The sequence below is a fragment of the Dendrobates tinctorius genome, unplaced genomic scaffold (assembly GCF_039654945.1).
Source record: "Dendrobates tinctorius isolate UK_male_01 unplaced genomic scaffold, ASM3965494v1 ptg000143l, whole genome shotgun sequence".
Classification (NCBI taxonomy): domain Eukaryota; kingdom Metazoa; phylum Chordata; class Amphibia; order Anura; family Dendrobatidae; genus Dendrobates; species Dendrobates tinctorius.
In genome coordinates this window covers 16,324,240-16,349,858 of record NW_027361810.1, presented here as the reverse complement: position 1 = coordinate 16,349,858, position 25,619 = coordinate 16,324,240, and the positions used below count along the sequence as shown (strand labels likewise).

At 43.7% G+C, this 25,619-nt stretch overlaps 1 protein-coding gene across 1 annotated transcript in view; it reads left to right on the top strand.

Moving 5' to 3' along the window:
- The first annotated feature begins 4,515 nt into the window (after nucleotides 1-4,515).
- The window catches only part of NXPH2 (neurexophilin 2), a 122,893-nt gene continuing 101,789 nt past the window's right edge, over nucleotides 4,516-25,619 (top strand). The window contains exons 1-2 of the mRNA XM_073545567.1: nucleotides 4,516-4,826; nucleotides 5,054-5,198. Coding sequence (XP_073401668.1) covers nucleotides 5,148-5,198 — 51 coding nt within the window. The 5' untranslated portion in view covers nucleotides 4,516-4,826; nucleotides 5,054-5,147. The remainder of the gene's footprint in view (nucleotides 4,827-5,053; nucleotides 5,199-25,619) is intronic.

Here is a 25,619-nt window from a genome sequence, read left to right as displayed (position 1 = left end):
CAAAGGACACCAGAAACAAAATTGTAGCCCTGCACCAGGCTGGGAAGACTGAATCTGCAATAGCCAACCAGCTTGGAGTGAAGAAATCAACTGTGGGAGCAATAATTAGAAAATGGAAGACATACAAGACCACTGATAATCTCCCTCGATCTGGTGCTCCACGCAAAATCCCACCCCGTGGGGTCAGAATGATCACAAGAACGGTGAGCAAAAATCCCAGAACCACGCGGGGGGACCTAGTGAATGAACTGCAGAGAGCTGGGACCAATGTAACAAGGCCTACCATAAGTAACACACTACGCCACCATGGACTCAGATCCTGCAGTGCCAGACGTGTCCCACTGCTTAAGCCTGTACATGTCCGGGCCCGTCTGAAGTTTGCTAGAGAGCATTTGGATGATCCAGAGGAGTTTTGGGAGAATGTCCTATGGTCTGATGAAACCAAACTGGAACTGTTTGGTAGAAACACAACTTGTCGTGTTTGGAGGAAAAAGAATACCGAGTTGCGTCCATCAAACACCATACCTACTGTAAAGCATGGTGGTGGAAACATCATGCTTTGGGGCTGTTTCTCTGCAAAGGGGCCAGGACGACTGATCCGGGTACATGAAAGAATGAATGGGGCCATGTATCGTGAGATTTTGAGTGCAAACCTCCTTCCATCAGCAAGGGCATTGAAGATGAAACGTGGCTGGGTCTTTCAACATGACAATGATCCAAAGCACACCGCCAGGGCAACGAAGGAGTGGCTTCGTAAGAAGCATTTCAAGGTCCTGGAGTGGCCTAGCCAGTCTCCAGATCTCAACCCTATAGAAAACCTTTGGAGGGAGTTGAAAGTCCGTGTTGCCAAGCGAAAAGCCAAAAACATCACTGCTCTAGAGGAGATCTGCATGGAGGAATGGGCCAACATACCAACAACAGTGTGTGGCAACCTTGTGAAGACTTACAGAAAACGTTTGACCTCTGTCCTTGCCAACAAAGGATATATCACAAAGTATTGAGATGAAATTTTGTTTCTGACCAAATACTTATTTTCCACCATAATATGCAAATAAAATAAAAAAAAACAGACAATGTGATTTTCTGGAATATTTTTTCTCAGTTTGTCTCCCATAGTTGAGGTCTACCTATGATGTAAATTACAGACGCCTCTCATCTTTTTAAGTGGTGGAACTTGCACTATTGCTGACTGACTAAATACTTTTTTTCCCCACTGTATATATATATATATATATATATATATATATATATATATATATATATATATATATACACAGTGGGGCAAAAAAAGTATGTAGTCAGTCAGCAATAGTGCAAGTTCCACCACTTAAAAAGATGAGAGGCGTCTGTAATTTGCATCATAGGTAGACCTCAACTATGGGAGACAAACTGAGCAAAAAAGATCCAGAAAATCACATTGTCTGTTTTTTTTTCATTTTATTTGCATATTATGGTGGAAAATAAGTATTTGGTCAGAAACAAGCAATCAAGATTTCTGGCTCTCACAGACCTGTAACTTCTTCTTTAAGAGTCTCCTCTTTCCTCCACTCATTACCTGTAGTAATGGCACCTGTTTAAACTTGTTATCAGTATAAAAAGACACCTGTGCACACCCTCAAACAGTCTGACTCCAAACTCCACTATGGTGAAGACCAAAGAGCTGTCAAAGGACACCAGAAACAAAATTGTAGCCCTGCACCAGGCTGGGAAGACTGAATCTGCAATAGCCAACCAGCTTGGAGTGAAGAAATCAACTGTGGGAGCAATAATTAGAAAATGGAAGACATACAAGACCACTGATAATCTCCCTCGATCTGGTGCTCCACGCAAAATCCCACCCCGTGGGGTCAGAATGATCACAAGAACGGTGAGCAAAAATCCCTGAACCACGCGGGGGACCTAGTGAATGAACTGCAGAGAGCTGCGACCAATGTAACAAGGCCTACCATAAGTAACACACTACGCCACCATGGACTCAGATCCTGCAGTGCCAGACGTGTCCCACTGCTTAAGCCTGTACATGTCTGGGCCCATCTGAAGTTTGCTAGAGAGCATTTGGATGATCCAGAGGAGTTTTGGGAGAATGTCCTATGGTCTGATGAAACCAAACTGGAACTGTTTGGTAGAAACACAACTTGTCGTGTTTGGAGGAAAAAGAATACTGAGTTGCATCCATCAAACACCATACCTACTGTAAAGCATGGTGGTGGAAACATCATGCTTTGGGGCTGTTTCTCTGCAAAGGGGCCAGGACGACTGATCCGGGTACATGAAAGAATGAATGGGGCCATGTATCGTGAGATTTTGAGTGCAAACCTCCTTCCATCAGCAAGGGCATTGAAGATGAAACGTGGCTGGGTCTTTCAACATGACAATGATCCAAAGCACACCGCCAGGGCAACGAAGGAGTGGCTTCGTAAGAAGCATTTCAAGGTCCTGGAGTGGCCTAGCCAGTCTCCAGATCTCAACCCTATAGAAAACCTTTGGAGGGAGTTGAAAGTCCGTGTTGCCAAACGAAAAGCCAAAAACATCACTGCTCTAGAGGAGATCTGCATGGAGGAATGGGCCAACATACCAACAACAGTGTGTGGCAACTTTGTGAAGACTTACAGAAAACGTTTGACCTCTGTCATTGCCAACAAAGGATATATCACAAAGTATTGAGATGAAATTTTGTTTCTGACCAAATACTTATTTTCCACCATAATATGCAAATAAAATGAAAAAAAAACAGACAATGTGATTTTCTGGATTTTTTTTTCTCAGTTTGTCTCCCATAGTTGAGGTCTACCTATGATGTAAATTACAGACGCCTCTCATCTTTTTAAGTGGTGGAACTTGCACTATTGCTGACTGACTAAATACTTTTTTGCCCCACTGTATATTATGTATATTTGCCTACAATACATATATCAGCAGAGATGGATAGATAATAGATATTAGATAGAAAATAGATAGATATGGGATAGATAAGTATATTTAGTAGCTATGGAATGAATGGATAGATAGCGAGATACGAGATAGATAATAGATAGATGTGACAGTCACATGACCTCTTGATGACTGATTTTTCCCTAGAGTTGTCTGTTTCTCTTATTACAGGACTATTCTCCGTTATCTACACCTATACTTGTTGCGGTGACTTTTCTTTGTAACAATCAGGAGGAATGTATAGCTGGATATATAGGTGTATAGTCGGGGTCTACCTCTCCCAGCGCCCTCTGCACCGCTGCTCCAGCCCCTGGTGATGTGCAGACTGAGCGCAGTGCTCTGTGGACTGTGCAGACTGAGCGCAGCGCTGTGTAGACTGTGCAGACTGAGCGCAGCGCTGGGTAGACTGTGCAGACTGAGCACAACACTGTGCGGACTGTTCAGACTGAGCGCAGCGCTGTGCCGACTGTTCAGACTGAGCGCAGCGCTGTGTGGACTGTGCAGACTGAGCGCAGCGCTGTGCGGACTGTGCAGACTGAGCACAGCACTGTGTAGACTGTGCAGACTGAGTGCAACGCTGTGCAGACTGTTCAGATTGAGCGCAGCGCTGTGCCGACTGTTCAGACTGAGCGCAGCGCTGTGTAGACTGTGCAGACTGAGCGCAGAGCTGTGTAGACTGTGCAGACTGAGCGCAGCGCTGTGTGGACTGTGCAGACTGAGCGCAACGCTGTGCGGACTGTGCAGACTGAGCGCAGCGCTGTGTGGACTGTGCAGACTGAGCGCAGCGCTGTGTAGACTGTGCAGACTGAGCGCAGCGCTGTGTGGACTGTTCTGACTGAGCGCAGCGCTGTGCGGACTGTGTAGACTGAGCGCAACGCTGTGCGGACTGTGCAGACTGAGCGCAGCGCTGTGCCGACTGTTCAGACTGAGCGCAGCGCTGTGTAGACTGTGCAGACTGAGCGCAGCGCTGTGGAGACTGTGCAGACTGAGCGCAGCGCTGTGGAGACTGTGCAGACTGAGCGCAGCGCTGTGTAGACTGTGCAGACTGAGCGCAGCGCTGTGGAGACTGTGCAGACTGAGCGCAGCGCTGTGTAGACTGTGCAGACTGAGCGCAGCGCTGTGTAGACTGTGCAGACTGAGCGCAGCGCTGTGGAGACTGTGCAGACTGAGCGCAGCGCTGTGTAGACTGTGCAGACTGAGCGCAGCGCTGTGGAGACTGTGCAGACTGAGCGCAGCGCTGTGTAGACTGTGCAGACTGAGCGCAGCGCTGTGTAGACTGTGCAGACTGAGCGCAGCGCTGTGGAGACTGTGCAGACTGAGCGCAGCGCTGTGTAGACTGTGCAGACTGAGCGCAGCGCTGTGGAGACTGTGCAGACTGAGCGCAGCGCTGTGTAGACTGTGCAGACTGAGCGCAGCGCTGTGTGGACTGTGCAGACTGAGCGCAGCGCTGTGGAGACTGTGCAGACTGAGCGCAGCGCTGGTCACATGGAACACTCTTCGGATCTATGGGATAAAGTGCCATTGGTGGTGCTGCTGTGCGGCTGCCAGTGACAGGCTCGGAGGTGTGCCCAGCCACTGATGTAGCAGAGAGAGCTGGATACTCCTGAGCACTGCTGCTTACATGGGGACGCTGGCAGTGAGATGAGCCTGGGTGCAGCACTCAATCTGGAATTTGCCGAGGAGACCAGCACAGCGCAGCTCACCATGCATCTATCTACTTAGCTCAGACATCCTCCCTGGGAGCAACACCTAGGAAAGTTGGCAAATCCCACACTACATCTCCTGTGGGTGCAGTGTGTGATCGGAGCAGCAGAGCTCACCCACTATGCCTTCAGCTTCTGCCTGGGACCTGGGAAGAGGAAGGACCTGTCCTGGGCTCACAGTCTGAGACAACGGTAATGCCCGGCTCCTGCCTCTGCACTGCTCACACCGAAGCCGTTCTGGAGATGTAGCAGAGCTGAGTTTGTCATTCACTGCCTGAGCTGGTGGACGTCGGCGCTTTAAGTTAATCTGGAGTCCGATCTATTTTCATGAGTTGTGCCAAACGACAAATTCAGCTCCGCTCCATCCTCAGGTTGATCGTTCTTTTTAGATATAAGATATTGTTGCTTCTTGTCTTTAGGACGCTCCCAGCTCATCTCCAGACTATTCAATGGGTGGAAACTGAAGATACAACCTCATGAAATATTAATCTCCTAGACTCCAGAAACTCCAAGATGGGACTACACTTATTCTCTATCCTCCTGGTCAAGTGTCTTCTGCATCTGGTGAGTCCAAGGAATCATCATTAAAGTCAACTTTCTGAAAAATGTGTGGCCTGGATACCAATAGATAAATAGATGGTTCCATAGGTTGGTGCATAGATAGACAGAGAGAGATAGAGAGAGAGATAGATAGATAGATAGATAGATAGATAGATAGATAGATAGATAGATAGATACTAGATAGATAATAGATATAGATCAATAGATAATAGATATATGATAGACAGATAGATATAGCTCAATAGATAATAGATAGATAATAGATAGATGATAGATAGATACAGATAGATGATAGATAATAGATAGATAGAGATAGATCAATAGATAATTGATAGATAGATAGATAGATAGATAGATAACACAGGTCAACGAAAAAAAAATTTTTTTCTGGTGTCCAAAATATTTTAATGAATTTGGGGTATTTTTGGGGTGCTGATTCTGAATATGTCATCAGTTTTGCCAGATTGGCTCAAGTTTTTGAGATTTTTGGTATCTTATTTATAGCACTTGTTGGTAAATGCGACGCATCATCTCATTAATTTCTTTGGATTAGTACTTGAACTGAGCAGTTCTCAATATAGTTTTGTGTTAATTAGTGTTCTAAAAGTTTGTTCATAGCTTGATTTTTGCACTAACTTTATGTTGTTGTCTGTTTTCCAGTGAAAAGCATGAACTCATCATGAAGAAGTTGTCTTAACGATCCAGACTCATTCTGTTACATTTGTGGTGAATATACACTGCCAAAACATAGAAGAAACATAACACACTTCGTAAAAAAAGTGTATTTTGCCTATTTTGGGGTTATGCTTGGGGACCAAGACAAGTTTTGGGCACCACACATAGTGTGCAAAGCATGTATCGAATTATTACGAAAATGGAGCAAAGGACAAAGAAAAAGCTTCAAATTTGGTGTTCCAATGGTGTGGAGAGAGCCAAAAAATCATCATGATGACTGTTATTTCTGTGCAGTGCAAGTGCAAGGATTCAATAAGCATAAGAAACGAAAATGGGAGTAACATGGAATCTGCAAGAAGGCCTGTCCCTCATTGTGAAGATGTGCCTGTACCTGTGTTTACCATAAATAACAGTCATCATGATGATTTTTTGGCTCTCTCCACACCATTGGAACACCAAATTTGAAGCTTTTTCTTTGTCCTTTGCTCCATTTTCGTAATAATTCGATACATGCTTTGCACACTATGTGTGGTGCCCAAAACTTGTCTTGGTCCCCAAGCATAACCCCAAAATAGGCAAAATACACTTTTTTTACGAAGTGTGTTATGTTTCTTCTATGTTTTGGCAGTGTATATTCACCACAAATGTAACAGAATGAGTCTGGATCGTTAAGACAACTTCTTCTTGATGAGTTCATGCTTTTCACTGGAAAACAGACAACAACATAAAGTTAGTGCAAAAATCAAGCTATGAACAAACTTTTAGAACACTAATTAACACAAAACTATATTGAGAACTGCTCAGTTCAAGTACTAATCCAAAGAAATTAATGAGATGATGCGTCGCATTTACCAACAAGTGCTATAAATAAGATACCAAAAATCTCAAAAACTTGAGCCAATCTGGCAAAACTGATGACATATTCAGAATCAGCACCCCAAAAATACCCTAAATTCGATGAAATATCTTTGGCACCAAAAATGCTGTTGACCAGTGTAATAGATAGGTAACAGTTCCATAGGTAGTTTCATAGATTGAGAGATAATTAGATATTGATGCACAGAAAAGAGTTAGAAATATCTCTATATTGATGGGCCATTAAAAGTCAGATTTTGCACTGAAGCAGAGTGTGGAGTGCAGTCATTTTTTTTTTGTAGATTTACATTTTGGAGGTTTTTTTGGGTTCCTGACCTGAAGGCCTGCACCAAAGACTGAGAGGGACTGGTTCAGCTTTAATCTATTATTACTAATCAATCGATAGAGCAGAGGTAAGTCTGTTCTTGTAGCAGAGCTCAGCTTGTCACTTAGTTCCCATTGCAGTTAACACATTGGCTCATTTCTGGGCTCAAACCCACAAAAGAACAAATTCAGCTCTGCTACATCTACTGTATGCATATTCCATGAAGTCTGGCTATATAAATCCATGACATCTTCTGATCTCTGCAATCACTTTCCGTCCTGATAAATAGTTCATGTCTGGGTGTTTTCTTGCACCTTTTCCATTATACACATTTTAAGTCTCGCTCACAAGGTTTGCAGTTGCGTTTTGTGTTCGCTGTCTTTTGGTTGGTAGATAGTTTTTTGTTTTTTTTTCCTGCGCCCATTATCTCACTGTTTTGAGCGGTTGGAATTTTTTTTTTTATTTCTGGGTCTCATTGATGTTCCTGGAAGTGCAGATGTTTCGGGGTTTTTTTTTCAATTATTGCAAGTTTGTTTGATTCAGTTGGGGAGGAAAGAAATACAAAGAAGTGATGATTCATGTCCAGAGTCACAAACTATAGAAATACGGAATGAAATAGAAAACTAATGTATATATGCATAGATAGATGGATAAATACAGATATGTATGTATAGACAGAGCTGAAGTCTAGCTGGTGTTGGTGGATGCAGGATTCTTACTTTTTCACTTTTTTTCGGATTTTTAGATCTTTGCTAGGAAACTTTGCCAGTCTTCTAGGGGGATGCTTTGCACCCTTTTAGGCAGTGCTGCTGTTTTTCTCCATTTATATATACAGTAAATACATTTCCAGAATAGAATTAAGCGATGATGATGCTCAGTATCTATTTATTAAACAAGTCCATAATATTTATATACAGAGGAAACTTCGCCTTCCGTCACTTCAAGTTAAACTTATCATTAATCATATTAGGAAATGCAGCACAGTAATAAAATCCTGCCCTTCATCTCCCCTCTATGATGGGGGAGCAGACCCTGATCAGACCTTTGCTGTGATGGCCCCATACTCAGAATACCTGGATTGCTCTCACACTGGCATAATAGGGGCAACCACATTTAAACACTTTGCATTTTGGCTGCAGACCCCTGCGTTCCCCTGCGGTTCTCCTGATCCAAACTTTACACCTCTTGATTAACCTTAAGGGGGTCCGAGTGCAGATGTTAAGGCGTGGTGGTATCATTACTGTATTTTACCGTCCTGAGCATTAGGTCTGTGTGTATCTTAGTGGCCTGTAAGGGTGATGGCATCTATATCTATTGCTACCATGCACCATGTCCAGCAGAGCTGGGGTTGTTCTTTGTGACTGCAGTATAGTTATATAGTTTGGAAGTTGTACATAGGGCAACAATTAATGTGTCCATCTGTGCAACCAAAGCAGGCCTACAGGGTGAGCGACTAATTCAGCACTAGAGTAATGTTGCAATGTTGAGATCTGTTCTCATCTGATTATTATTATTATTATTATGATACATAGTAAACTCTGAGCTGTGACCATAGATGTTGGATGTTCTGTTTGTAGCTGTTACACTGATGGTAGATGGGAATCTGGGTTCAAAATGCAAACAAGGAAATCTCGTTCTTGGGCCCTTGACCCTTTTTTATTCAATGGACTGAATGAGTCTACTCTACATGATGGTGCAGATACAGGCAGGAGGATGAGAGATGTGAACCCCAGAGCCTCTTGTATAGGCAGAAGGGGGAGAGCTGTGAACCCCAGAGCCTCTTATATAGGCAGAAGGGTGAGAGCTGTGAACCCCAGAGCGTCTTATATAGGCAGAAGGGGGAGAGCTGTGAACCCCAGAGCCTCTTGTATAGGCAGAAGGGTGAGAGCTGTGAACTCCAGAGCCTCTTGCATAGGCAGAAGGGTGAGAGCTGTGAACTCCAGAGATTCTTATATAGGCAGAAGGGCAAGAGTTGTGAACCCCAGAGCCTCTTATATAGGCAGAAGCGTGAGAGCTGTGAACTCCAGACATTCTTATGTAGGCAGAAGGGGGAGAGCTGTGAACATCAGAACCTCTTATATAGGCAGAAGGGGGAGAGCTGTGAACTCCAGAGATTCTTATATAGGCAGAAGGGCAAGAGCTGTGAACCCCAGAGCCTCTTATATAGGCAGAAGGGTGAGAGCTGTGAACTCCAGAGATTCTTACATAGGCAGAAGGGGGAGAGCTGTGAAAACCATAACCTCTTATATAGGCAGAAGGGGGAGAGCTGTGAACACCAGAACCTCTTATATAGGCAGAAGGGGGAGAGCTGTGAACCCCATAGCCTCTTATATAGGAAGAAGGACGAGAGCTGTTGACCCCAGAGCCTTTTGTATAGGCAGAAGGGTGAGAGCTGTGAACCCCAGAGCCTCTTATATAGGCAGAAGGGGGAGAGTTGTGAACTCCAGAGCCTCTTATATAGGCAGGAGGGTGAGAGCTGTGAATCTCAGAGCCTCTTATATAGGCAGAAGGGCAAGAGCTGTGAACGCCAGAGCCTCTTATATAGGCAGAAGGGCAAGAGCTGTGAACCCCAGAGCCTCTTATATAGGCAGAAGGGGGAGAGTTGTGAACTCCAGAGCCTCTTATATAGGCAGAAGGGTGAGAGCTGTGAGTCCCAGAGCCTCTCATACTTGTATAGGCAGAAGGCCAAGAGCTGTGTACCCAAGAGCCTCTTATATAGGCAGAAGGGCGAGAGATGTGAACTCCAGAGCCTCTTATATAGACAGAAGGGCGAGAGCTGTGAACTCCAGAGCCTCTTATATAGGCAGAAGGGTGAGAGCTGTGAATCCCAGAGCCTCTCATACTTGTATAGGCAGAAGGCCAAGAGCTGTGAACCCAAGAGCCTCTTATATAGGCAGAAGGGCAAGAGCTTTGAACTCCAGAGCCTCTTATATAGGCAGAAGGGCGAGAGATGTGAACTCCAGAGCCTCTTATATAGGCAGAAGAGCGAGAGCTGTGAACTCCAGAGCCTCTTTTATAGGCAGAAGGGCAAGAGCTGTGAACTCCAGAGCCTCTTATATAGGCAGAAGGGTGAGAGCTGTGAATCCCAGAGCCTCTCATACTTGTATAGGCAGAAGGCCAAGAGCTGTGAAGCCAAGAGCCTCTTATATAGGCAGAAGGGCGAGAGCTGTGAACTCCAGAGCCTCTTATATAGGCAGAAGGGCAAGAGCTTTGAACTCCAGAGCCTCTTATATAGGCAGAAGGGTGAGAGATGTGAACTCCAGAGCCTCTTATATAGGCAGAATCGAGAGAGCTGTGAACCCCAGAGCCTCTTATATAGGCAGAATCGAGAGAGCTGTGGACCCCAGAGCATCTTATATAGGCAGAAGGGGGATAGCTGTGAACCCCAGAGCCTCTTATACAGGCAGAAGGGGGAGAGCTGTGGACCCCAGAGCCTCTTATATAAGCAGAAGGGTGATGGCTGTGAACACCAGAGCCTCTTATATAGGCAGAAGGGAGAGAGCTGTGAACCCCAGAGCATCTTATATAGGCAGAAGGGGGATAGCTGTGAACTCCAGAGCCTCTTATATAGGCAGAAGGGAGAGAGCTGTGGACCCCAGAGCATCTTATATAGGCAGAAGGGGGATAGCTGTGAACCCCAGAGCCTCTTATATAGGCAGGAGGGTGAGAGCTGTGAACCCCAGAGCCTCTTATATAGGCAGGAGGGTGAGAGCTGTGAACCCCTGAGCCTCTTATATAGGCAGAAGGGAGAGAGCTGTGAACTCCAGAGCCTCTTATATAGGCAGGAGGGTGAGAGCTGTGAACCCCAGAGCCTCTTATATAGGCAGAAGAGCGAGAGCTGTGAACTCCAGAGCCTCTTATATAGGCAGTAGGGGGAGAGCTGTGAATCCCAGAGCCTCTTATATAGGCAGTAGGGGGAGAGTTGTGAACCCCAGAGCCTCTTACATGGTCACATATCAGTGTCTTCTATTGAAGAAGTGAAAATGTAGAAGGAAAATATGAAAACTCCAGAACTTTCTGATGCATCCATCTGACACCAAAATAGCAGCTGTAGGTCGCAAAATAGTAACAAACCAACAATAAAGCAAAAATCTTTCTATTAACACTGTCATGATATGGGCGGCCACATTTGGACACCTGTATGATGGCTGCAGCGCCCTCTGCAGTTCTTCTGACCCAAACTATAATCAGCATCTCCAAAGCTCAAGGTGGTGCAAGTGCAGAAGCTAAAATCCGGTTGTATCATGCCTGTATCTTACCGGCCTGAGCTTTAGGTCCAGATATACGAGTACATGAGTGGATTGTAAGGATCTTTCTCTGTGTTTTTCTCTTTCTATCCTTTCTTTGCCTCTTTCTTCCTTTCTTTTTTTAATATCTCATTCTCTCTTTCTCTCTCTCTCTCTCTCATTCTTTCTCACTTTCTCTTTCTCTCTTTGTTCCTTCTTCTCTTTCCTTCTTTTTCTTTGTTCCTTTCCTTTTCTCTTCCTTACATTCCTCTTTCCTTTCTTAGTCTTTTCTTTGCTTCTCTTTCTCTCTTTAGGTCTTTCCTTTTTTCCTTCTCTTTCTTTCTTTATTTGTTCCTTCCTTTCTCTCTCTCTCTCTCTCTTTCTATCCTTTTCTTTTTTCTATTTTCTTCTTTATTTCTGTCTCTTTCGTTCTGTATTTCTTTCAATGTCTCTTTCTCTCTCCTTTCTTCCTTCCTTTCTTTCTTTCTTTTTCTTTGTCTCTTTCTTCTTTCATTATTTGTTCCTTTCTATCTCTTTTTGTTCCTTCCTTCCTCTCGATCTTGCGCTCTCTCTCTCCTTTTCTTTCTTTTCTATTTTTTTCTTTCCTTTCTTTCTGTTTCTTTCTTTCTTTCTTTCTTTCTTTTTCTCCTATCCATTAATGTATCTATCTTTTATCCATCTTTATCATCTATTTATCAAGCATTTTATCGCTTTCTCTCTCGACACTTAGCACATTATTCTGATTTTCAAAACTTTACCGCCGCACCAACTGATACTCCGAAACTCTTTTCTTGTTGCGCCTTTCTGGGCATTAAACATTGTGAATCATATGAGGTGTAGAATTTGGCTGATAGAATTAATTTGCATGACACCACAAGTGCAAGGAGAGACTATCTCGAAAAACACACATTGTAGAACTTTCTCCCTGGTCCCCCGCTGTCTTGCATCTCAATTCCGCCATCGCCACACTTTACCTAACCGATGAGTAAAAAAGGGGAAAAAAAATGTAATAAATAAATAAACAGAACATTGAAGAGATTAAACAACCTCCTTAAGAGGTGATTTCTCATACGACTACATGAGTTGATTGATTAGTTTCTGAGAACGCGTGCGTCAAATATGAATCCACCTGTGGATTGTCCTCGCTGTGTCACCCCGGGGGGGTGGGAGGGCGCTGGGGTCTCAGCCACTTTAGCAAAGCATTGAATTAGAGAACTGCAGTCCGGTGATAAGAGAAACGGTTCTTTCAGACTGCCAGATTGGCGGACAATGGCGTCCTGTTTACCTTCTCCATATTTCACCGGAGGGGCTTTTCTTTGCCGCTTTATGAACAGAACAGGAGAGATGCACATGTTCTCCATCGCTTTGGGGGATGGAAATTAAGAAAAAAGACTTAGCGGCGGTGTGTATGTCACATAGCATGATTCTACATTACAGGATTTTTCATTTTCACAAAGCCGGTAGTGAGGTGGAAGAAAGGCATTAAAAAAAAATCAATATAAACAATGCAATTCCTGTAATCCGGCATTTGATAATCCGGCACTTGGGATCTGTATCAATATTTCATAAGATCAAGTAGAGACAAGTGAGGAGAGAAACAATTAAAAGCATCAGGAACAAGGTGACAGGAGCAGAGTTTATGGGAACATTTCAGAATATTAATGGTTTTACACTTTTTTTTAACATTTGATAATCCAGAATATACAATTGATACAAGATTAAAGGGATTTTGATGGCACGCTCAAATTTTAGTTATCACATTAGGATTGATTTAAAGGGGACGTCCGCCCTGAATCTTTTTTTTTTTTGTACCTATTTGTGGCTAAGAAAATGATTTTTGCAGTTTGGTATCATTAAAAATGTGCACTGTTTGGCTTTTTAAAGGCTTTTTGTTTCTATTCACATTCAACTTTGATGTGGTCTGCGGTCATATATCAGTCATAAAACAGATAAAACAGTTATAAACTTTCTCATAAGGGGGAGCTCACTGACAGATTCTCAGTTAACTCATTCTGCAGCTAGAAATAGACAGTGCAACACAGAGGCACCCGGTGTTAAATCATCTAAATCATCACAGAAAAAGACAGTTTACCTTATGGAGGCAATGTATGCATTTGGGGTTAAAAAATAATTTTGGCTATTGGATCTTTTTTTAAATATTTTTCACCAATTGGTTTTTACAGGTTGTTTGTTTACCTGAACACTTAAAGTTGATACGGTCTGTGGTTATAAATCAACTGAGAAGAATGAATATAAACTTTACATAAACTCTCAAGTCAGAAGGAGCTCACTGATAGATTCTCAGTTAACTCACTATTCAGCCTGAAGTATATATTACAAGACAGAGGACATAGAATGCAAATGGTGCAAAATGTTTAAAGAAACTCAATAGCGAAATAAACTTTTAGCTTTAAATAAATGCATGGCATTTACAGAACTGGTTACCATTTCCATCCATGTAGCTACAGACATTTTCTTAATTACTTTTCCTCTTGATTTGACATATTACGATACATATTGTTTGAGATGACCAACTCTGATAAAAAATATGATTTTGTGATACTCTGTTGGAAGATGTTTATGCTATATGTGTCTGTATGTGGCCACCCAGTGGTTGTGACGTGAATTGCACCCTGTTCTGGCTTTTTTTTTAGCTTGTTACAATATTGCATACAATTTGTGCTGTGAAAAATTTGAGTCTTTGATAAAATTTTCAAGAAAGTTAAGAGCAGTCACATCTGGTTACAGGATGTTCTTCTTGCTATAGATTAAACTGCCTCTCTGTGCTGCACAGACTTGTACAGACTCCACATGCAGCGTTCCTTATAATTATTGATTTACTGCTACTAATTAAGAGTTCCCCCGTCATATGTTCTACTACATACTTGTCCCCGGCGTGCAAATATTAATTTTTCCATCGCTTGGATGGATGAATGTTGCTTTCTTTTACCTCTTGCATTCACAGATTTTTTTTTTTTTTTTTTTTGGGGGGGGTTGTTGTAATTTAATTAAATCTGCAAACTGTGAAAATGTAATTATTACAGAGAAAAACAACAAAATAGAACTGTGAAAAGTTGTATTGTATGTAAATGAGGGGCTTAGAGACTGTAACACTGTATATTTTCGATACCTCAGCACTTGGGGAGCTGCCGTCGGTCCGAGGGTCATCGTACTGTGTGACTACATAACCTATGGTGGTCTGATGTCACATGAGCGTGCACGAGTGATGGGGATAGAAAAAAAAAATGACGGCAGCAGAAGAGGAGTGTGTTGATTTTGTGGGAGGCAGTGACCTAACATTCACTCATGGGATTAGGTTGGTCAGGTCTAGTTTATGTGTGACGGGTAATGATAGAAGGTGCGGACGTAGCAGTCTGTCGTGGGTCCCGAGTCCCTGATGGCCCCACGTCCCTCTCTTTCATTAGCATGTTCTAGAATTTGCAGGAGCTTTATGCAACTGGGAATGTGCTGTCCAGGAGCACGACTGTCCTCTGTCCCGTCCAATCAGTGATGGGAAAACCCTTTTAAAGAAGTTGACCACTACTTGGACAACTTCTTCTAATACCCCTTGCTTGGCCCCCTCTTAAAATAATAAATCTTATACTCCCCTTCCGTGCCGGCATTGTTCCCACGGTATCGGCACTCACTCTCCCCGGGGCTCCCGGGCTGTTGTTGTGACACATGACGCCGGCATCCAATCAGAGCTGCCGTCACTGTCCCCGCCTCCTGTCGAATTGAGCAGGAAGAGGAAATCCGAGATCAGCTGCAGGCCGTACGTCCTCTTCATGTTTGTCCGAAGGCGGAGACAGTGACGACAGCGCTGATTGGGCGCCGGCATCACGTGTCACAACAACCGTACGCGAGCCCCGGGAGAGCGAGTGCTGACAGCACGGGAACAGCGTCGGCACGGGAGGAGAGTATAGGCTTTATTATTTTATGGGAGCCAAACATTTTGATCAAGAAGGGTTTGCCTAATAATGGAAAACCCCTTTAATTTATGATTAGAACACTCTAGAAATCCTGAAAGCGGCAGGAGAAGAGGATGCAGATTTTTTTGGAGGCAGTGACCTGTATGTGATTGTGTTGGCGAAGGCAAAGTTGCAATATGGCCGGGGCTGTGTCATAAGGTGCATAGTGGCTGATTACATGGACGCCATATGTGCATGTGTAGGTAATCTGAATTTAGGAATGATGACAGCAGCAGGAGAGGAGTATGTTGGCCTTGTTGGAGGAGGGGAGATTGGGGTTCCTCGGTCTATATTTTCGGGATCCCTGAGTATACAGAACATGGACATGTTTACTCTGAATTTTTCCAATGCACCTGTACCCAAATATATCATGGTAATGATAACAGCAGCAGAATATGAGTGTGTTGCTCTTTTGGGAGAAAGTGACCTATGCACTATTGGAATTATGTAGGTAAAGATGTGGGTGGTGAATGAGCAGAGTATTGATAGAAAGTGGTGAATCCAATCAAGTTACTTAATACAGTAGCTAAAAAGTGACGTTTCCAACAGCAGAGTCTCATATCACATTACCATAGAAGAATCTGTGAGAAAACTCAAGTGTTGTATGGAAAAAAAAAATGTTGTGTTCATCTCAAACCTCCCATTTCTCAAATCATATGTCAACACTTCCACAATCCCAGCTGTGTTCTGTAAGTTTTATACTTATGACATTAACCCTTCCAGTGCGCGATAGTCTGGAAGATGCGGAAGCCTTAGAGCAGCTGCCAAGGATGGATGGCTGCTGGATTTTTAATCCGTACTTAAGCCATTGGCCCTTAACATAAATATTGCTTTTGCATTTTTTTTTCTTTTATCAGTTTATTATTGGATTTAGGTCTTACGTACTTGGACATATTAAGGCGCTGGGGTTGTAATAAGTTTATGGGGTCCTATTATATTATTCATATGGAGTAAAGACAGAAGAACTAATGTGGTGTGCTCCATTGGATGTCTTATTAAGAGATGTTCCAATCCTTCACAATCCATCCAGGAGAGAATATATAATACCTCCATGGTGCCATAAACGAGCACATATAGTGCCTGTGGTTGTCTAGTATGGAGCCACAAGGGTGCCTCTGTATGGAAGACTTCACACGGCTTGCCATCATTTATAAGCATGATATCTATACACCAGGTGTGAACATACGCTATTTGCAACTTATGCAGATGGATAGGAGCCTGGTAGTTAAATCATTCCTGCCATTTCAGGACACTGATCAGAATAAACTATCCTGTGTGCATTAGAAATAACACTATATTTACCCATTGTATAACTTGTACCCGGCATTTGTCTGCATTTTGGCCCTCTGAAGGCTCTATGTCTTATATTCAGCTGTCTCTGAGCTGGTGGAGAGAGACTATGATGTCTCTCATACACAGTACTGTACACACAGCCATGAGGGATTCCTGTTCTGCAATCTCTATGTAACACGTTTTCAGAAGAAGCCGCATGAAGGCCATTATATGACAGTACTGAGTAGTGTAGCTGTGAACCTACACTCACTGGCCACTTTATTAGGTACACCATGCTAGTAAGGGGTTGGACCCCCTTTTGCCTTCAGAACTGCCTCAATTCTTCGTGGCAGAGATTCAACAAGGTGCTGGAAGCATTCCTCAGAGATTTTGGACCATATTGACATGATGGCATCACACAGTTGGCGCAGATTTGTCGGCTGCACATCCCTGATGCGAATCTCCCGTTCCACCACATCCCAAAGATGCTCTATTGGATTGAGATCTGGTGACTGAGGAGGCCATTTGAGTACAGTAAACTCATTGTCATGTTCAAGAAACCAATCTGAGATGATTCGAGCTTTATGACATGGCGCATTATCCTGCTGAAAGTAGCCATCAGATGTTGGGTACATTGTGGTCATAAAGGGATGGACATGGTCAGCAACAATACTCAGGTAGGCTGTGGCGTTGCAACGATGCTCAATTGGTACCAAGGGGCCCAAAGAGTGCCCAGAAAAAATTCCCCACACCATGACACCACCACCACCAGCCTGAACCGTTGATACAAGGCAGGATGGATCCATGCTTTCATGTTGTTTACGCCAAATTCTGACCCTACCATCCGAATGTCGCAGCAGAAATCGAGACTCATCAGACCAGGCAACGTTTTTCCAATCTTCTACTGTCCAATTTCGATGAGCTTGTGCAAATTGTAGCCTCAGTTTCCTGTTCTTAGCTGAGAGGAGTGGTACCCAGTGTGGTCTTCTGCTGCTGTAGCCCATCTGCCTCAAAGTTCGACGCACTGTGCGTTCAGAGATGCTCTTCTGCCTACCTTGGTTGTAACGGGTGGCAATTTGAGTCACTGTTGCCTTTCTATCAGCTCGAACCAGTCTGCCCATTCTCCTCTGACCTCTGGCATCAACATGGCATTTCCGGCCACAGAACTGCCGCTCACTGGATTTTTTTTCTTTTTCGGACCATTCTCTGTAAACCCTAGAGATGGTTGTGCGTGAAAATCCCAGTAGATCAGCAGTTTCTGAAATTCTCAGACCAGCCCTTCTGGCACCAACAATCATGCCACGTTCAAAGGCACTCAAATCACCTTTCTTCCCCATACTGATGCTCGGTTTGAACTGCAGGAGATTGTCTTGACCATGTCTACATGCCTAAATGCACTGAGTTGCCGCCATGTGATTGGCTGATTAGAAATTAAGTCTTAACACACAGTTGGACAGGTGTACCTAATAAAGTGGCCAGTGAGTGTAGTTCTGGCTTTAGGTGAAAAACGAACAAGAAAGAAGCAGCATGGATGTCATTATGTAGCAGTATTGATCAGTATTTCTTTGAATGTCCTACTCCGGCTTAAGATGACAATATATAAGAAAGCATGACCTTGGAGGACATTATATAGCAATACTGAGCAGTGTAGCTGTGAACACAGTATTTGCTTTAGATGATAAATGTAAAAGAAAGCAGCAGCATTGAGGACATTATACAGCAGTACTATGCGCTGTAGCTGCAAACCCAGTTCTGGTTTTCGATTAAAAAAACATATAAGAAAGCAGCAGCATGGATGACATTATACAGCCGTATTGAGCAGTTCGGTTTTGAGGCCAGTTCTGGCTTGAAATAAAATACATCCAGAAAAGCAGCTGCATTGATTCAATTATGTAGCAGTACTGATCAGTAAATTTAGAATACTACTGTCCTACTCTGACTTTAGAACAAAAAGGTGTAAGAAAACAGCATCATAGAGGACATTATACAGCAATACTGAGCAGTGTAGCTGTGAACCCAGTTCTGGCTTTAGATTAAAAGCTTAAAAGAAAGCAGCAGCATGGAGGACTTTATACAGCAGTGTAGCTGTGAACCCAGTTCTGGCTTTAGATCAAAAACATAAAAGAAAGCATCATCATAAATAACATTATACAGCAGTATACTGAGCAGTGTAGATGTGAGCCCAGTTTTGGCTTTAGATCATAAACATAAAAGAAAGCAGCAGCATGGAGGACATTGTACAGGAGTACTGAGCAGTGTAGCTGTGATTGCACTGCTCTAACCTTAGATATACTTACTAGGAATCTGTAGCGTGACCTGTCTCTTACTGTTCTGCTCCCCACTCCCGCTCCACCCTCTCCATAAACTTCAATATGCAGCTGTAATCTGATCCCGCAATGAGCTCAGTGTCTTACTTGCTTTGATTACAATGGATTTTATCTGAATGAATGATGAGTTCAAGAAGCAAAGAGAGAAGTGTGTGACCCATCTTATTTGAAACGTCTGCTTCTTTCTCCACTTATGAGCCAACTTTCTCATAGTCACTTGTACTTTTGACTTTTGCAAAACTTGTTGAAACCATAGTGTCCATATAAATTCTCACTTCCACCTTCCAAAACGCCAATGTCTTCCTATTGGTTGTTAGATGCTATGTAAGAAACTAAGACCAGAGGTGACGCTACAGGACCCCAATGCAAAATCTATCACAGAAGGTAAAGTTGCCAGACTTGCCAGCCTCATAGCTTTAAAAAACACACACAAAAAAACCCAAAGCTGAAATAAAAGTGCACGAGGCAGGAATAAGAAATGTGCTGATCTGGACTGTGTTGCCGGATTCACACCACACAAAATGTGCTGGTTTTATTAGTCACCGCGCAATGTCGTTTTCTCCTTTTAGGATCCTAAGATAAATCATGTTCCTAGTTATGTGCCGTAAAACCAATGTAATTGAAAACATAAAATCGATAAATATGACTGGGGAAGTAAAAGGCAGCAGTGAAGTCCTATTACCAGCACGAATCTATTAATATCTAAATGACCGATTACAGCGGGAAATTTGCAGAATTAGTTGCAGGCGATCTGGATGCGTAAAGTGTAAACATTATATTGTTATGGGGGCTTTTATGCAGGTAATGGCAGCACCATAAAAATATACAATCAGCAATCTAGGAATGGATCCGTCTCTGGGACGCAACGCTAGGATCGTAAATTGGCTAATTCATGGGACGTTGTAGCCAAGGACAGAAACGCTCTCCTTCCGCTAAATCGGGCACGTAGATAAGGTGAGGACAACAAATTCACTCCCACTTGACCCGCTTCTCAAAAGTTTAATGGCAATGTGATCCAATAAAAGTCTAACTTTTGAAAGATGAACTTTTGTAGTTTTAGGCACCATTTTACTGTTCACATAGCAAAAAAAAATATTTTAAATAAGCTTTAGCTTTACGCAAACACAGAACAATTAAATACAGAAAAATTAGTACAGAAATTTCAGCTGCAAATACTTACATGTGCCCTAAAAGGGTTTTCTTAAAAGATGGTGTTCAGTAAACTACAGACCGTGTCAGGTCGGCGCTGTTATACTGATTAAAATGATACCTTGGTTGATGAAATCCGTCTTGTGGTTCTTGTTTAATCTGTTTTCGAACTTTTTAGTTAATGATATGCCCGAGCTCCGCGGCGGCCTGTGGGCGGCTCTTTTTAGCGCTCTGGCCTCATCGTCATCATTGTGACTTAAATGACAGGTCACTGAACCTTCAGTCACCTGCCTCCTATTTTAAGTACTGTGCTTGCACAATTAATATTGTGGTCTTTAAAAAAAAAAAATGTAACTCCGGAAAAATGGCACCATGAATGTGTGGGTGCTCTGGGGATTGATCTCAGGCAGCACATTATGTAAGTTCAGGTTGCTCATGCGCAGTAGCATCTATCCCTTTCCAATACACTACTGAGCATGTGCCGCCAGTGCCATTTTGTTGGAGAAAAAAATTGGCTCCCTCAAAATGGCGGTGGCACATGTGCAGTAGCATCTGTCGGCAAGCAATGTTCTTAATTTGCGCAAGAGATAGATGCTACTGCATGCTACTCAGATCTTTCTTCAGGAGCGCACTGCTCCCCTGCCTCCTGCTTGAGAGAAGGAAAAGTGCACTCCTGAAGATTGACACTTAAGCCATTGGTCCAAACTGTGCGTTCTCCCATGCTGTAATCAGATGTAGTTGAGCCTCAGCAGCATCACAGGAGAACTAAAGCTGGCTGTCATGCTTCTGGGTTCGAACCCTTGAGCCTGTGTTTGATGGTCGTCTTCTCTTTCCTCCAAGCGACAGCAGACACGCCTCTTTTTCCCGGGGGGGTTCGGCTACTTTCCTCCATATAATTTTTTTCTCATAAGCAGAGCCCAACTGTGATCTAGGTAATCTGGAACTCTTGGCTGCTAAGAGAGCTTTTGAGGAATGAAGGCCTTGGTTGGAGGGGGCTAGGCATAGAGTAAGGGTCTTTACTGATCACAAACATTTACTGTATGTTGACGACAGTGCTTGAATGCTAGACAGGTTCGGTGGGCCCTCTTTTTCATTCGGTTTGATTTCTCTTTGACTTATCAACCTGGTACTAAGAATGTTAAGGTTGATGTTTTATCACGTACTTTTGTTATGGAGTTGAGGGACCAAAATCCAGTCAAAATTCTTAATGAATGTGTGGGTGCTCTGGGGATTGATCTCAGGCAGCACATTATGTAAGTTCAGGTTGGGGCGTCAGAGGTCTTACCTCCCAGAAAGTTTTTAGTGTCTTTCTCGCTACCGATTGATCATAACGAAGTGCATGACTCTGTGTTGGCCAGACATCTTGGTTCCTCTTTTATCTTGAGAGCTGTTTCCAGGTCCTTTTGATGGCAGAGTGTTAATGACTGGTCACCGAGGAGGATGGCAGGAATAGGCGAGGCCACCAGGAAACCAAAAAGTTTGGTCACTTAGCGAATTGCAGAACCCTAATCCTAACAACACAACTAACAGTAGCCATGGAGCGTACCTACGATGCCCTAGACGCCTCAACACAGCTGGAGAACTAACTAGGCCTAAAGCAAGAAAGGTGAAATCTAAACTGCCCCGGAGTAGAACCCCAAAGAAATAGCCCCCAAACATATATTGTCTGTGAGACCAGATGAGAGACAAACACAGGCAGAAAATAGACTGAGCAAATGATGGGGCCCAAACTGTCTAGATAGGATAGGAAAGGAAAAACACTTGTCTGCAATCACGCAAAAACCTTAAAAAATCCAGCACGACTGATGTACAAAAAACACTGAGGTCTCACAACCTTTCCCCCACTATATCAGCATTCTGGTGTAAACTGGCAGCAAAGCAAAAGAGACTAATATAACAGGGGACTGAACAAACTGACACAAGCTGTAACATATGGAGTGGGGTCCAGCACAGCCCCAGCAGGGAGCATGCTGAACCCGCAAAGCAAAGCAGAAAGAGGCAAAACCAGATCAGAAGCAAAGGATTAGCAAATGAACAACTTAGCTGAAAAATGCAGGATCAGGCTGGAGACAGCAGACCTAAAGTTGCACAGGAAGAACTAATCACCAGCAACAATTGAGGGAAGCCAGTTCACTTAAATACTCCCAATCAGTAACCCCAGATATCCAATCATCATCGTCAGGTGGCAGATCTCTGTCAATCTGGCCAGCTCCACTACCCACAGTAACCACCAGAGGGAGCTCCGACACAGAAGTAAGAGAATTCACAACAGCAGAGTGCTCAAAAGTATTTTTATGCATATGTCCACAAGTGCAGAGTATGTGCCAGGTCTAAAGCCACTGGCTATATATAGTATAAACCCGGCACTCAACTTAATGTTATAAAGATTAACTTTAATGCAGTTCAAGATTTAGCACAAAAAAATGTTTCAGTCACTCCGACCTTCATCAGTCACAGGCTGCTGAGTAGTATCTTGTGGACACTGTTGGCTCATGCCACGATGTGTTTGAATCCGCATTTATCAAGTCGGTAAAAGAAGATAACTTCTGACCGATGACCAGCGGTGGATGCTGCGTCGTATGTGGGCACGCTCTCCCACTCACATAAGACGCCCTATAAATGCAAGTTTGCAAAACAGAAGTGATCTTCTTTTACACCCTGTCAAATGCAAATTCACACGCATCGTGGCATGAGCCAACAGTGTCCACAAGATACTACTCACTAAGCAGCATGTAACTGATGAAGGTCGGAGTGATCAAAACGTTTTTTTGTACTACATCTTGGACTGCATTAAAGTTCATCTTTATAACATTAAGTTGAGTGCCGGGTTTATTGTATCTATCTATTGCTTATGCTGTGAGAACCTACCTTGGCACTTCTTCCAATAGTGCTCACAGTGTTTTCTCTATAATGCCTCTTGCTAGGCCGCCACCGGGTTTCTTTTTTTCTAATAAGCTGACTTGGAGGAGGACAAGGAGTATGAGGTGGAACAAGTGTTGGGTTACAGATGTCAACGGCAAGTTAGATGGAAGGGTTTTGGTTTGGAGGATTATTTCTTGAGCTGATGCAGAAGATTTGCATGGGGGTCACCTAGTAATGGAGTTGTCATGGTCACTGTGTGTCTGGGCGCAGGTGTTACCGCAAGGCGAACCCATAACACACGTGACCCTGGATACAGCGCCTCCAGTGTGGGCGAATTTAAATAATAATACGTGCAGGTGGATACGCTGCCTCCACCTGGCGAATTTAGGTATTACACGTTAATAAACATTCTGGAAACCCCGCCTCCAGTACGGCGAATTTAAATAATAAAGGGGGACCTGGGAAACATCAACAGTGGTGGGCGCTGCAATAGGGAGAAGGAATTGGAGACCTCCTGAGCTCCCCTGAGCCAGTGTCCCTGCACTCCTTACATTCCCTAAACAGGCTCCGCACCTGTCGCCGCACGCGTACCTTAACGCCCTTGCTCACCCTGACCCTAAACCCTCACTAGGGAATGGGTCGGTGCGGAGACTAATCCCACCACTGCACTAACAACACACATGAGGAAAGAGACAATACAGGGGAAACACCACTTAGCTTTGCTCTGTTGCGTGCGCTCCTAGCAACAGAGCCCACCACCTGCGTGCATCTTCTCCTCCACCCGGATCCATCACCATAACAGGACCCTTCACCTTACTGCAACCTTGGAGCAGAGTCCAACACCAATTGCAGCTGCTTAGAACCAGAGTCCCAAGGATGAGTTCAGCTGCTGACACGAAGTCGAGCATGCTTGAGTCCAGCTCAGCGGCCAAGTCCCACATGGTGAGTGCCACTCTCCATAGTCGCCACTCCACCAGCATACCAGCCCATGCAGACGCTTCCCGCTGACACCATCACTGCGACCCCACCACGCCATGCCAGCCCTTCGTCCAGACACCATAGCTGAAACACATCCCCCCTGGCTAAGCTGCGCAGGACTCCTCACCAGCTCCATCCTTCATCCAGGCTCTCCCAAAAACAGAGTGAACACAAACTCACAATATCACAGGCAGTGATTGCACTCCTCTAGCACACCTTTATAGGATGTCACACCTGATACCTAATTAAGTGCACAAAAACCCAAAGTGCAATACCACAATCACCACCGGGGACAGTCAAAACACCTTTGAACTTAACCAAAGTAAAAAAAGTTCACTTTGTGCTTTTAATACTGCCAGATCCAACACTGGATCATGACAGGAGTTCTGTTAGTGGTGTCAGCGGTTGAGGATCTATGTGGGTCCAGTGGCCCCTCGTAGAAGGGTGGGTACATTTATGCTCCTTGGTTCGAACCCTTGAGCCTATGTTTTGTAGTTGGCTCCTCTGTGCACCAAGCCATAGCAGCACACCTTTTCTCCAGGTGTTTAGGTTCTGTTATCCTGGTTGCAGCCGGTTCAGCATAATTTAGGTGTTTTCATTTGTCTGCCCTATCACCTTTCAGGTGCTGCTTTATATTCTTTCCCCCTTTCGTCTTTTCCTGCTGATGATATTCTCATTTGGATGTCCAGCCATTCTGCTGTAGTTTAAAGCAAGACAGTGAAATTCCAGCTACGGTTTATGTCTTGTTCTTCTTTACTCTGCCTCTATCTTGTTTCTTTTCTTGATTTAAGCAGCATATTATGTAACAGTTCATTCTTTATACTTTAGTTTCTAATTTGTAGTTTGCTTTACTCACTCTGGATCTTTTCCTTTTTTCAGCACACTTTCCCTTTAGTAGGTAATTTACACTCTGCTCTGCTGTCTTGTTCTTTAGGAGGAACGTGAAGTGCTTGACAGCCTTTCAAGCAGCACAGATCTGAGTTGCCATTGTTTAATCTGTGGTTAGGGCTATCTTAGCTCACGCAGGAACCACTAGTGACTGCGGGGTCAGGATCTCCAGTCTGTGCAAGAACCGGCAGAGAGGGTCAGTTGCAGAGTTTAGCTTTACCTATTATCCTGAGTGAGTTGCTATAACATTGGCCAGATACAGAAATTCTGCCTGCTTCAGAACAGCACTTGCAAACTCTATAGCAAAGAGCTTGCAAGCGCTGCTATCATTGCTTAGGATACTAGCCTCCTCTGATAGACTGCAGAGGTGGTTGGTAACCCATTCAACAATCAATAAACAAAAAAATTAAGAATCACTCTGTTCTTGAAAATGGAGAGTATTTTTAGTAACAGGCAAACTGCAAAGATTTAGGGGGATTAGGTATTTTGCAGGGCACTGGCGTCACGCTGTCTGTCAGCAGTCCTGCAAATGCCTATCCTACAGCTGCTACAGAATTGAGAAAAGAAGGATGATGCTGGACAGTTTGGCATATGTAAGCATGAATGCAATAATTGACAGCAATTTTTGGCTCCAAGGGTTCATGTGGCCATGGATTGAACTTGATGGACTTGTGTCTACTTTAAACCTTAAGGCTGTGCGCACACGTTGCATATTTTAAAGCATTTTTTATGCGTTTTTCGGGGTCAAACCGCATCAAAAATGCTTAAAAGAAGCATCCCATTCATTGTAATGCATTTTGGCCTTTTTGTGCCAATGGATGTGTTTTTTACCGCTAAGGAAACGCTTAGCGGTAAAAAACGCAGCATGTTCATTAATTTCCGCTTAGGTCCATGTTTTT